The sequence below is a fragment of the Stomoxys calcitrans genome, chromosome 3 (genome assembly GCF_963082655.1).
Source record: "Stomoxys calcitrans chromosome 3, idStoCalc2.1, whole genome shotgun sequence".
Taxonomy (NCBI): Eukaryota; Metazoa; Arthropoda; class Insecta; order Diptera; family Muscidae; genus Stomoxys; species Stomoxys calcitrans.
The window spans coordinates 53025556-53040404 of NC_081554.1; the positions used below are offsets into that span (position 1 = coordinate 53025556).

General features: G+C 42.0%; 1 protein-coding gene across 1 annotated transcript in view; it reads left to right on the forward strand.

Moving 5' to 3' along the window:
- The window catches only part of LOC106082459 (uncharacterized), a 182814-nt gene that overhangs the window by 148996 nt on the left and 18969 nt on the right, over positions 1-14849 (forward strand). Inside the window, exons 2-3 of the mRNA XM_013244973.2 lie at positions 8092-8657; positions 8722-9070. Coding sequence (XP_013100427.2) covers positions 8092-8657; positions 8722-9070 — 915 coding nt within the window. The remainder of the gene's footprint in view (positions 1-8091; positions 8658-8721; positions 9071-14849) is intronic.

Below are 14849 nucleotides of genomic sequence, written 5' to 3' on the forward strand. Positions count from 1 at the left end.
CGTCATAAGCCTACTACAACATGCATTTTGACCTAACCGTCATATAATTCAAAGACTTGAGAGCCGCCATACTGTCCACATATATCCTAAGTTTCGAAGGATCTCCTTTGCGACCAACGTTTTGGCACAGACCTCTGCCAGAAAGATCAAGCTTCAGTCTGGCACAGACCTCTGCCAGAAAGATCGAGCTCCAGTCGGGCAGCCTAACAAACACACCGATGTAGAGTAAACCCCAGTCCCGTCCCCGACTCAACCCTAGAGCCGTCAGTGAAGACCCATCTCTAATCCAACTAAAATACAGCACCCGCCTCCCACTCCTCCCTTCCGGGAAAGCAAATCCTGAACAACCTCTCCCGAATCGGTCTTTGAGACAGAAAGTCTGAGACCCTCCTCAGCTTAACCTTTGCATCCATGGCCTCTACAATGCCAATTTTTCTCTGCCTAAGCGCCAGCTTAACGTCACAGCCCCGAATCTATACCTCAATAGGTTGTAAACTCAGCATCGCCTCCATACCCGCCTGCAGTGTGGATTTTAAGGCCCCCCGTGATCCCGACCCAGGCCAGTCTTTGTACCATTGAAAGTTCCTTGGTGCGTGTACTCTTCATCACATTCTTCCACGATGACAGTGCTCTAAATGTCAACATTGGTCTCACAATGTCATTGTACATTTAGTATATCATTTTCGGCCTAACGCCCCACTTCCTATCGAACATCATTCTGCAGGAGTAGAAGGCTCACATCGCCTATCGGCAACTCTCCTCCCTATTGCTTTTCCAGGAGAGTTTCGAATCGAGGACTAGATGTAGATATTACAGCTCCCTTGACAACTGCAAAATGGTCTCGTCCGAAGACGGGAGTCTGAAATCCGTTATCTTATATCTCCCAACAAAGAACACCCACTCCGTCTTCTTTGGTTGGTCCCTACCCCATTTCAGGTACTCCATCTCGGAGGGCACCGTAGCGCAGAGTTCAGTATGTCTGCCTATGACTCTGAACTCCTGGGTTCGAATACTGGCGAAAACATCAGAAAGAATTTTCAGTGGTGGTTATCCCCTCCCAATGCTGTCGACATTTGTGAGGAACCACTTAATGTTAAAGTTTCTCCCCAAAGAGGTGTCGCTCAGCAGCACGCCGTTTGAACTCGTCTGTAAAATGGAGTTCTCTTGTCATAGAGCTCGAACTTGAATCAGACAACATTCATTGATATGTGGGAAGTTTGCCCCTGTTTCTTAATGCAATGTTCATGGGCAAATTGGCATTTGCATCTCGATAGGACGATGTCTTGCGCATATGCGATTAGTTTTAAGTCACCTCCGTTGAGATCCAATAGGACTTCTTTTCTCATCGATTTTTTAGAATCTTCGAGAACACCCCTCGTTGAATCGTGTTCATTATCAGTTGGCAGTCCGTCACTTACCTTCAGGTCAACTAAATACTATTTCCAGTGTTTTATTAAGTATAAAGTATTGGGAAAGGAAAGCAGGAGGCTCTCTATCAAGGCGAAGAGGGAGAACATGGCAGAGAGCTAAGACGAATACCGTGTGGCCAGGTTCATAAAGGAGAAGAGGAGTACGGAGAGAAAAATGCGGAGAATTCAAGGCCATTAGTGAAGCACCTGATCTGGAGGCTACCCTAACGCAGAGGTTAACATATCCGCCTATGACACCGATTAGCTGGGTTTAAACATAGCACAAATTTTCAGATTATATGGATGATCTTGCGAGCATGTGTATACGATATCTCCTCAAACCTAGGGTTGTCGAATAAGCGCTTCTTGCCTTCTCTTTTCTTATACTTCTTCATCAATTATGGATCGTCATTTGATCTAGGGACTCAGACTTTTTTTTTTTTTTTACTTTCCACTTACCTTACTTTTTTGTCTTGCCTTTTAGTGAACTTACCTATATGGTCTTTAATCAATGTGTAATGACAATGTAACTGTAACCTCCATTCTATGGTAGCGTTTGTACAAATTATTTATGCTTGAGTCTCTTCATGCAATCAAAATTTTCAACAAAATATTAAGCATTGAGCCTCATGTAATTGTTTTTGCTGTCTCAAACGCAGGATGTCCTCTTATTGAACATGTTGGGTCGAAAAACACACACTTATCTTTAAAGAAGTAAACAATGGCCAAAAAGAACAATTCCGCATTTGAATAGCAACAGCAAAATTCTATGCAAAAAGTATTACACAATAATTTATGATTGATAACAGATCATTAAGGATAGAATAATCAAATTATCAACCACAGACCATCATTATTATTCTTAGGTAAGATTTGAAACTTTAAGCAAACAATGGCTTTTATTCTTATAGAATTACTCAAATTAAATCTACCAAGAAAAACAACAGAAACTTGTAACAAATTTCAAATTACCATAACTTCCTTACAAAGTCAATTTTAAATGGGAAATTAAATGCCTGCTACTTGTGGTAGTAGGATCTACCCAATATGTGCTCATAGACGGACTTCAGTGGGGATCATTAACTACACACAGTGGGATGCAAAAAAAAAAAGAAAAAAAGGGTTTAACTTCGACCGGGCCGAACTTTGGATACCCACCACCTCGGTTATATATGTAAAACACCTTTCGTCATAATTGGGTGAAACTTGCATATTTATGCCCCCATAGCAGCTTTATAGCAATATGGTCCGATTTGAACCAAAATCGATACGGATGTTGAGTGGTCTAATTTGTACTTATTAGACCACTCAATGTCCGTGTCGAATTTGGTCTTTGTTCACTTTTGTAGAACACGATATTGGTGTTCTTGTTGGCTATATCCAAATATAGACCGATCTGACCCATATACGCTACGAATGTCGAAAAGCCTAATGTAAGTCACTGTATCAAATTTCAATGAAACCGGATTATAAATGCGCCTTTTATGGGACCAAGACTTTAAATCAAGAGATCGGTCTATATGACAGCTATATCCAAATCTGAACCGATCTGGGCCAAATTGCAGAAAGATGTCTAGGGGCTTAACACAACTCACTGTCCGAATTTTTGGCAAAATCGTACAATAAGTGCGCCTTTTATGGAACCAACACCTTAAATCGAAAGACCGGTCCATATGGCAGCTATATTCAAATTTAAACCGATCTGGGCCAAATTGAAGAAAGTTATCGAAATACCTAACACAACTCACTGTCCCAAATTTCGGCGACATCGGATAATAAATGCGTCCTTTATGGGCCCAAGACCTTAAATTGAGAGATCGGTCTACATGGCAGCTAATCGGACAATAAATGCGCCTTTTATGGGTCCAAACCTATAAATCGAGAGATCGCTCTATATGGCGGCTATATCCAAATACGGACCGATCTAGGCCAAAATGAAGAAGGATGTTGAAGGGCCTAACACAACTCACTGTCCCAAATTTTGGCAATATCGAACAGCAAATGCGCCTTTTATGCACCCAAGATTTTAATCGAGAGATCGGTCTATATGGCAGCTATATCCAAAACTGGACCGATCTAGGCAAAATTGCAGAAGGATGTTGAAGGGCCTAACGCAACTCACTGTCCCAAATTTTGGCAATATCGGACAATAAATGCGCCTTTTATGGACCCAAGACTTTAAATCGAAAGATCGGTCTATATGGCAGCTATATCCAAATATAGACCGACCTTGGCCATATTGCAGAAAGATGTCGAAGGGCCTAAGACAACTTACTGCAACAAATTTCGGTGACATCGGACAATAAATGCGTCCTTTATGGCCCTAAACCTAAAATCGAGAGATCGGTCTATATGGCAGCTATATCCAAATCTGAACCGTCCTGGGCCAAATTTCAGACGGATGTCGGATGGCCTATCACAACTTACTGTCCCAAATTTCGGCAACATCGGACAATAAATACGTCTTTTATGGGCCCAAAACCATAAATCGAGAGATCGGTCTATATGGGAGCTATATCCAAATCTGGACTGATCAGGGCCGAATTAAATATAAATATCGAAGGCTCTAACACAACTCACTGTCCCAAATTTAAGCAAAATCGGACAATAAGTGAGGCTTTTATGGGCCTAAGACCCTTAATAGGCGGATCGGTCTATATGGCAGCTATATCCAAATCTGAACCGATCTGGGCCAAATTGAAGAAGAATGTCGTAGGACCTAACTTTACTCAGTGTCCCAAATTTTGGCATAATCGGACAATAAATGCGCTTTTTATGGGCCCAAGACCTTAAATAGGGAGATCGGTCTATATGGCAGCTATATCCAAATCTGGACCGATCGGCGTCAAAATAAAGAAAGATATCGACTGGCCTAACACAACACACTGTCCCAAATTTCAGCAAAATCGGATAATAAATGTGGCTTTTATTAGCCTAAGACCCTAAATCGGCGGATCGGTCTATAAGGGGACTATATCAAGATATAGTCCGATATAGCCCATCTTCGAACTTAACCTGCCTATGGACAAAAAAAGAATTTGTTCAAAGTCTCAGCTCAATATTTCTATTTCTAAAGACTGTAGCGTGATTTCAACAGACAGACCGACAGACGGACGGTCGGGCCGGGACAGAGGGGCGGTAATCTCGGCATTTTTAAAACTTGTTCGGGTTGCCACATCATTTGTTCGGCGATTTCCAAAATTCTTTTTTTTTGCAGGCTGAAAATGCAAATTTGCTTATGAAAATTCCACTCCTATGGTCTAAATCTGTTCATAATCTGATATAGCCCCATATAAACTGATCTGTGATTTTGACGATTTTAGCCGCTAGAGGGCGCAATTGTTACCCGATTTGGCTGAAATTTTGCATGAAGTGTTTTGTTCTAACTTTCAACAACTGTGCCACGTATGGTCTTAATCTGTTTATTATATGATTTAGCACCATATAAACCGGTCTGTGATTATGAGGAGCGAAAAAATCGAGGCGCTTGGAAGGCTATTCTGAGGTCGTCTTAGGGGATAAACGTTCATAGCCACCAGAGGGCGCAAATATTACCCGATTTGGCTGAAATTTTGCATGAAGGGTTTTGTTATGACTTCCAACAACTTTGCCAAGTATTGTCGAAGTTGGTTCATAACCTGATGCAGCTTCTGGTATAGTTCAAATCGGTTTATTACCTGATATAGGTCCAATATGAACCGATTTCGGATCTTGTCTTTTTGCGCAGCTAGAGTGCGCCATTATTTTCCAATTTGGATAAAATTTTGCATGAAGTGTTTAAATCTGTTGGTCTAAATCAGTTCATAATCTGATATAGCCCCATATAAACCGGTCTGTGATTTTGACGATTTTAGCCGCTAGAGGGCGCAATTATTTCACGATTTGGCTGAAATTTTGCATAAAGGGTTTTGTTATGACTTCCAACAACTGTGCCACGTATGGTCTAAATCTGTTCATAATCTGATATAGTCCCATATAAACCGGTCTGTGATTGTGAGGAGCGCAGAAAATCGAGGCGCTTAGACGGCTATTCTGAGTTCGGCTTAGGGCATAAACGTTTATAGCCACCAGAGGGCGCAAATATTACCCGATTTGGCTAAAATTTTGCATGGAGGGTTTTGTTATGACTTCCAACAACTTTGCCAAGTATGGTCGAAGTAGGTTCATAACCTGATGTAGCTTCTGGTATAGTTCAAATCGGTTTATTACCTGATATAGGTCCAATATAAACCGATTTCGGATCTTGTCTTTTTAAGCAGCTAGAGTGCGCAATTATTATCCAGTTTGTTCGAACTTTCAACAACTGTGCCATGTATGGTCTAAATCTGTTCATAATCTGATATAGCCCCATATAAACCGGTTTATGATTTTGACGATTTTAGCCGATAGGGGGCGCAATTATTAATTAATATTAATTTTAGCTTGCTTTAGAAAAAAAGTGTAAAAAAAGTATATTTGATTAAAGTTCATTCTAAGTTTTATTAAAAATGCATTTACTTTCTTTTAAAAAATCCGCAATTACTTTTTGGGCAACCCAATATTATCCGATTTGGTTGACATTTTGCATAAAGGGGTTTTTTATGACTTCCAACAACTGTGCATATATGGTCTAAGCCGATATATCTCCCATATAAACAGATCTCTCGATTATACATCTTGAGCCTCTATGGAGCGTAATTATTATCGGATTTGGCTCAAAATTTATAACTTGGTATAGCTCCAATAGCATAGCACTTCTTATCTATTATCCTTTGTTTGCCTATAGAGAGATATCGGGCAAAAAACTTGACAAAGGAGATCCATGGTGGAGGCTATATGAATTTCGGCCCGGCCGAACTTATCACACTGTTACTTGTTACACAACAAGCCGATTGCTGGCTTAAGTGTATGTCCGTAGTGGCATGGGTCGGATTAATGTCTGCCTCTTCTTTTTAACCTAACCTAACCTAGGGCACGGAGCAAACCATAAATTGCCTAAAGTGCATGCAGGCCTGGGGTGGGTTTGGATCTAGAATCTAGTTTGGATACATAGTCGCAGTTAGGAATCGAACTGATTAGACAAATTTATGTTTTATTTTCATACCACAGCAGTGATGAGCAAAATCCTTCTGTGTGAATCAAATACGCTTTCATCGCCCTGGCAATTCGAGCACGCTAGATATCATTTACATGACATTTTCGATTCAATAATACCTAGATTGAAAGAAATATCTGTTCACATTTCAGCATCAGTACAGCATTTACTTCAATAATTAGCAATTAAAAATATTAAAATTTTTTTTCCAATTTAGAGTTTTCTATTTCCACACTCATATAATAATGAGAAAATGTTGGATTCCATTTTATTGTTCTTTATGATATAGGCAGCACGTTTGCTGAGCACGAGACTTATTTCTAATTATCTATTAGCTTAGAATAGTTAATTAATATGCAATTTATATTTTTCTACTAAATCTCAATGCAATACGGATGTTGCAGTTCTTTTTAATTAGGGCAACTATGCACAGTTTTTCACAAAAATTTCGCGAAATTGTTAAAAAGTTGGCTTACAATGAATGTAGGCCAGTTGTATACTATTTTGTACATGAAGTGCTGCTTGATGCTCCAGAGATATTAATGTAGCCCAAAGTTTGGGAACATTTCGATTCAGGTCCAAAACCATTGAGGTTATCATGCAGCATTAAATGATATGAAAAAAGTATTCCTGCATGCATGTTTCCTCAACAACTCTGGAATAAATCATTAAGAACTGAAAGCCGAGGTTTCACCAAAGGTTTACCAAAAGCAAGTTTCAATATTGACATTAACATATTTACTTTTTAAAAGTTTTCTCCTATATAGTCTACTAGCTGAACCGGGTCCGCTCCAATGCACCGGGTTTAGGATTATTTGAGTTTCGATATTAGATGTACTCCATTCTTAAGAAACTTTATTTCAGTCCAATATTCTCATGGGGATTATGGCAGTAAAAAGGTTTAGGGGTGGTGTGGACCCCCAGAAATGTGGTCCCTTGAGTCCCATATTGCCTTGACCCATTAATATGTGTGTCCACCCCCCCCCCCCCCCAACACTTGGTCGCACATTTTGATATCAGATTCGTATTCTACTCGTAAATACCTTTCATTTGAATCCCATACTGCCATGGTCGGTAAATATGTCCGATTTAGGGGTGTTTTGGGGGTTGGGGTGGTCCCCCAAACACTTAGTCCGACAATTGGATATCCGACACGTTTTCTTATCTCAAATACCTTTCATTTGAGACCCATATTGTCGTGATTGATCCATACATATATTTGGTAAGTTTTGGGGGTGGGGCGGCTCCCCTAGGTATCCCATCCGAAATTTGGGTTAGGTTGATGTAAGAGAGCACACAAAATTTGGCTTAAATCGCATCATCCATTTCCGAGATCAAGCGTTTCTGAAAATTTGGGTAAGGGGGTCCGCCCCCCCTTCAGATATCAAAAAATGTTAGGGTATTACATTTTTTGACGGGATCATTATGCACCATCTGTGATACATTTCAAGAAAATCGTTTCAGCCGTTTTTGAGTCTATAAGGAACACACAAACAAACACACATTGATTTTTATATATAAGAAGATTAAGATCTTCTGATATACAAATAAATCGGACTTAAATTTAAATTTCCATTTACCTACATTTCCTCTCTCTCCTATTTTCAGGTGTTTATGTTCGCCAGCATATCTATTGCGTGTACCCGAAGATCTAGAGGATAATGCGCTCAAAGCTTTACAATTGGAGAGAGCACGTTCGATTACACCCTGTCAGGAGGAGCAGGATAGCACCAAGGGTTTCGATGTGTGTCCGCCCAGTAAATATCGCCTGCCAAGCGGTGAATGTAATAATGTCTCGCATCGCAAATGGGGAGCACGAGGTGATATTTTCCTACGTCTGCTGGCACCAGACTACGCAGATGGCATTAGCCAACCTCGTACCTCACATGGCACTCATGCCCTGCCAGATGCTGAATTTGTGGTGTCGCAGCTGCAAAAACACATTGATGGTGAGGTGAGACATCCCCACATCACCGCCATGTTACCCGCCTGGGGTCAACTGTTGGCCAATGATTTGATTGAAGTCAGTCAATTGCCCATTAATGGCAAATGTTGTCGCAACACTTTCGAGCGTAATCCAAGAGAAATGGAACAGTGTTATGTGCGTTCAGGACCTGATTGCAAGGAATATAGGCGTTCAGCGCCTGCTTTTGATGCAGAAGCATGCAGTAAACGTATGTTGAGAAACATTTTTAAATTATTTCATATTTTTTTATGTTTTTTCTTGAATTTTTTCAGATCAACGCCAACAAATGAATGTTGCCTCGGCCTATATCGATGCCAGCGGCTTGTATGGCTCTACTGCCCAAGAGTTCCAGGAAATTCGTACCTTCCTTAGTGGTGGCGTCAAGGTGGAATCTTGCAAATATTGCCGCGTTCCCGGTGCCACTGGAGCTTTACATCGCGCTTTGTTGCAGGAACACAATAAAATCGCCGAACAATTGTCCCATTTGAATCCTGATTGGTCCGAAGAAGATGTCTTTGTGGAAGCCAGACGTATTATAATTGCTCAAATTCAACATATTACCTATAATGAATTCCTGCCCTTGGTATTGGGTCAAGAAACTACAGCCAAAGAAGGATTAAGGTAAGCAAGGATAAAAAAAACAGTCTGAGACATCAACAATGTCATAAGGAAGGACATTTTGGAAATTGGCCAACCCAAGACATTGCTTTGAGAATCACTTCGCAATTCATAGGATATAAGTGAAGACTACATGATGCTGGATTATTTCCAATGCGTATGACCGGCTTTGGCGGGTAACAGATTGCGACATATGGGGGTGGATGCTAAACTTGATCCAACTTAAAACATGGAATGAAAAGATATAGTAACGGTTGGACCACAATTAAATTATATGTTGGAGATCTGTGTAAAATGTCAGCCAATTCGAATAAGAATTGCGTCCTTTGGGAACTGAAGAAGTAAAATAGGGAGATCGATTTATATGGGAGCTGTATCGGGCTAAAGACCGATTCAGACCATAATAAACACGTATGTTGATGGTAATGAGAGGATCCGTCGTACAAAATTTCAGGCAAATCGGATAATAATTGCGACCTCTAGAGGCTCAAGAAGTCAAGATTCAAGATCGGTTTATATGGCAGCTATATCAGGTTATGGACCGATTTGAACCATACTTGGCACAGTTGTTGGATATCATAACAAAACATGTCGTGCAAAATTCCATTCCAATCGGATAAGAATTTCGCCCTCTAGAGGCTCAAGAAGTCAAGATCCCACATCGGTTTATATGGTAGCTATATTAGGTTATGAACCGATTTGAACCGTATTTGGCACAGTGGTTGGATATCATAACAAAATACTACGTGCCAAAATTCATTCAAATTGGAGAAGAATTGCGCCCTCTGGAGGCTCAAGAAGTCAAGACCCAAGATCTGTTTGTATGACAGCTATATCAGGTTATAGACCGATTTGAACCATACTTGGCACAGTTGTTGGATATCATAAAAAAAACGTCGTACAAAATTTCATTCCAATCGGATAAGAATTGCGCACTCTAGAGGCTCAAGAAGTCAAGACCCAAGATCGGTTTATATGACAGCTATATCAGGTTATTGACCGATTTGAACCATACTTGGCACATTCGTTGGATATCATAACAAAACACGTCGTGCAAAATTTCATCCCAATCGGGTAAGAATTGCGCACTCTAGAGGCTCAAGAAGTCAAGACCCAAGACCGGTTTATATGGCAGCTTTATCAAAACATGTACCGATATGGGCCATTTACAATACCAACAGACCTACACTAATAAGAAGTATTTGTTCAAAATTTCAAGCGGCTAGCTTTATTCCCCATACAAACAGACGAACGGACGGACAGACGGACGGACGGACAGACGGACGGACGGACAGACGGACGGACACGGCTGGATCGACATAAAATGTCGCGACGATCAAGAATATATATACTTTATGGGGTCTTAGACGAATATTTCGAGTAGTTACAAACAGAATGACGAAATTAGTATACCCCCCATCCTATGGTGGAGGGTATAAAAAGTATTCAACTCAACACGGAAACGGAAATTACTTTTCAAAAAATTTGCCCGTTGGTAACTCAACAGAAGTACACTCTCGTACTATCGAAGGCATTCGAGACGGTCAGCCATGCCAAACTATTTGAGGGCATCGCCAACACATCCCTCCAGCCAGGCCTGAAACGATGGGTCGCGAATTATCTATGTGGTCGTCAGTCATTTGTGGAATTTAGGGATAAGAAGCGGAAGTACCGTAGTGTGAAACAGGGAGTACCCCAAGGTGAGATGATATCTTCGGCACTACCTATCCTCAATTCCACCCCTACCTATCCTCCATTCCACCCCCTCCAGACGGCATATAGATCGTATCATATGCCAACGTTTGTACGATCATGGCATCAGGATGAACGTCTACCTCAACGAACTTGCCTCTTATATCGCTGCAAGAAATCTGAAGATATCTGCCACCAAGTCTTCAGCCACATTTTCACTACAAATACGCGTGAGGTGAATACTGAGATGATTGTGATAATCGATGGAGAAATGACCATTAAGTGAACCAAAATTCTTGGCGTCACATTTGACAGCTGTAACACATTTTCCCCGCATGTCACAGCTATTTGCGATAAAGTCAAAAGTAGAAACAAGGTCCTCAAGTAACTTGCTGGCAGCACTTGGGGTGCAGACAAAGAAACCTTGTTGACCACGTACAAAACAATAGGCCGTACTGTGGTAAGTTTTGCAGCGCCAGTGTGGTCTCCTCAGCTTTGTGGAATAATATTCAGATCTGTCAGAATGCCGCCTTCCGAACTGCGTCGGGCTGTCTCCTCAGTTCCCATGTGGACCACCTCCATCGGGAGACAAAGATCCTACCAGTGCGAAGACATAATTACATGCTGTCTAAGCAATACCTTTTGGGCTGTTATCGCAGAGACCATCCAAATCATAATCTTGTGGATAGATATCCACCGTCCAGAAGCCTTAAGGTAGATCTACACGATCTAGAGCGCGAGGTTCAGCGCTACAAGCGAGAACCTCTAGATCAAGCGGCATATCAAGCGGGTCTAAACCACATTCATGCAGACACGGTAGCAGATGCGGTAAATGGCTACCGGGTGAATGTAGTCCTTGGAGAACGACCGCCTGCCATTGCTCCTGAACAAATTGCCCTCCCCCGGCATACCAAAGTAGTTCTGGCTCAATTACGTTCCGGCAGATGCAGCTGTCTCAACTCCTAAAGAGCAAGGATTGATGCCGAAGTGCAAGGTGCATGTCCCGATTGTAAACAGGTACCGCACGGTACACGTCACTTGTTTAACTGCCCAGCCAGACCCACTTGACTCGGACCCAGAACCCTTTGGACGCACCCCATCTTAATCGCAGAGTTCCTGGGTCTTGACACACAACAGAATCAAGCAGACGAAAGATAGAACACAACAAACTGCTACAACAACAACAACTTATTTATTTATTTTTTTTTTTATTTATTTCATTTCATGCAATGCGAAGCCATCAGGCCTATAAATAATCACACTATGCATAAGACGTACTTTTTCTAACATAAGTTAAAAAACTACTCAACTCTCTCGTACCACTTTGAGAACAAAAGACTTCAATCTTTCTGGATTCAGTCCTCTTTACTCCTCCAATGTCTGACAGAAAAAAGATCCCAATATCGTATTCCTACTATGACTTTAGACCGGACATTGGCCGAGAAAATGATAACGATCTTCTGCGGCCTGATTTTCATCCTTCCACTTTGATGAAAGGACTAAAGATTGCAAACTTCCTGGCTACAGTCCTCAAAGTTAATCCCCAATAGATTTTCACTTTTCGATATAGGAAGAATCACTGACGCCATTACTGATTGCTGCACAATTCATTACAGTACTCTCTCGGTCCACTGTCCTGGATTCCTGGTCCTGGATTCAGTCTTCTTAACTCCTCCAATGCCTGAAAGAAAAAAGATTCCAGAATTTTATTCCTACTATGACCTAAGGCCCGACGTTGGCAGAGAAAATGACGAAACTATCATCTGTGGCGTCAGTTTCATCACACCAGCCATATATATCGTAATTTCTAAAACCTATGCGAGACATAAGTGCTTATTGTATCCTGTTAACATTATTATGACTGTTCCTTGATGTATCCTTTCCATCGATAATAGCGCATCTATGTTACGGCTCAAGCGTTCGTCCCATAGTTGTTTCGTGTGCTCACACAGGTGTGTTCCATCTGCTTAACCACTTTTTCTTTTTCGCGGCCGGAGCCCGTACTAGGCATGTGAGATATGTCTCTTGCAAGCAAATTAGCCTTCTGATTACCTGCCACATCCTTGTGACCAGGGACGCAATACACCTTGTGTTGCCAGATAGCGCCGACATCGAACCAGTGCTTTAGAGCACTTATGGGTGCGAGCATATGCACCCATAAGTGCTTTAAGCGTCACCTGACTATAGCTTAATATGCAAATATTCGAACGGTCGATGTTTCTTGACAAAACTAACTCCACAGCCCTAGCAATCCTGAAAGCAATCTCATCCCATGAGAAATATCCAATCGTAGTTCCGCCAGGGGGATTCAACAACCGGTTACATTATCCATTTTCGATCCCGCCCTTTCTGTCACTCCCCCAAGGTAATTGTTAGCACATGCAACCTGCTGTCCCCAATATAAACTCCCGTCAGGTAGACAGTTTGCAGGCCAGCCATAGCCTCGTCCAGTATGTCTGGCCGACAACCTCCGAAGCTGGTCAAGTTGTGACATAGTTAACAGTGACCTCTTGGCCGATTCCCTGGCATATAGATCAATCGGTTGTATACCTAGCAACACCTCTAAGGAGCTGGTCGTGGCAGTAGTAGCCATAACCCCACTAATACATCTCAAATACATCCAGGTCCCGCAAATGCGATGCGCACTGTTGTTGTTGTAGCAGTGTGTTGTACACTGATGCGGCAGCCCTTGCCGATGAAAGAATCCATCGGGTCAATCCGGTACGTATAATCCGGCTGCCATGGGATTGATGCGTACTCAGTCACCGGCATTTGCGAAACTAGCCTAACCTTTTGGGGGGTGTGGGGACTAAATCCCTTGGTATAGCAATAAAATTAGCATATTTCCTCGAAAACAAAGTATTTTTGGGAGTGCTTAGCCCACCCCAGCGGCATTCCTATCGTAGACTCTCTATTCAAGCCCCAATTCAACTCACTATGCAGAATAACCCCCAAAACTCTTGCCTACCTAGATAGTCTCAAAGCTGCTCCCTGCAACCTCAGCTGTTTAAATTCAGGCAGCTTCCTCCTCCCCGTGAACAACAGCAACTGAATCTTCCTGGCGTTAGCCCTTTGACCACACCCAGTAGCCCGAAGAAATCGTAGCCCCAACATATCCCAACAGTATGCAGAACCCCAAACAGGATATCCAGTAGAGTGTTGTGATCCATATTTCGTCTGCTTGGTTCTGTTGAATATCCATATCCAGGAACTCTGCGACTATGGTAGAGTGCGTCCACAGTGAGCTGGGTCTGAGTCGAGTGGGTTTGGCCGGGCAGTTAAACAGGTGATGTGTGTCGTGTGGTCCCAGGATACAATCGACATACACATCCTGCACTTTGGCATCAATCGTTGCTCTGTATGAGTTCGGAGTTGCATCAGATATAATCTGGTTTGCCGTGAGGTCAATTTCTTCAGGTGCAATTAGGGGCTGTGGTTATTCAAGGACCACATCCAACCGGTAGCTATTAACCACATCTGCTATCGTTTCAGCATGAATGTTGTCTAGACCTGCTAGATATGCATCTAGATCATGTCGATTTACCTTAAGGCTTTTGGGTGGTGGAAAACTATCCACAAGATGATGATATGGATGGTCCCTGCGAAAACAACCCAGAAGGTGTTGTTGTTTGGACATGATGTAGTTAATTTGCCTCCGAACGGGTAGTACATTTGTCTCCAGATGGAGGTGGTCCACGCGAGAACTGAGGAGCCCTTCACAATTCGAAGAGCAGCATTTTCGCAGATCTGAAAATTATTCCAAAGTGTGTCACTTAGTTGACGAGACCGAACCGTGGTATGTGGGGAGAATATGTAAGATCTGTAAAATGTGACACCAAGTTTGTTGGAACACTTGATGTTCGGAATTGTTTCTTCATTGACTTTCACATTTAGCTCAGAGGTGGAGGGTGGAGTTGAAGGAAAGTGTTGGCAATGTTCTGAAATAGTTCGGCATAGATGACCGCGTCAAATACTTTTTATAGGTCCTGTGCCACGAAGAACATCCTATCGCATGGCCTGGACTAATTGAAGCCAGTGAAAATGTGGGCGGTGATGGCATTCAAAGCGATTGTTGTGCTATGCAATCTTT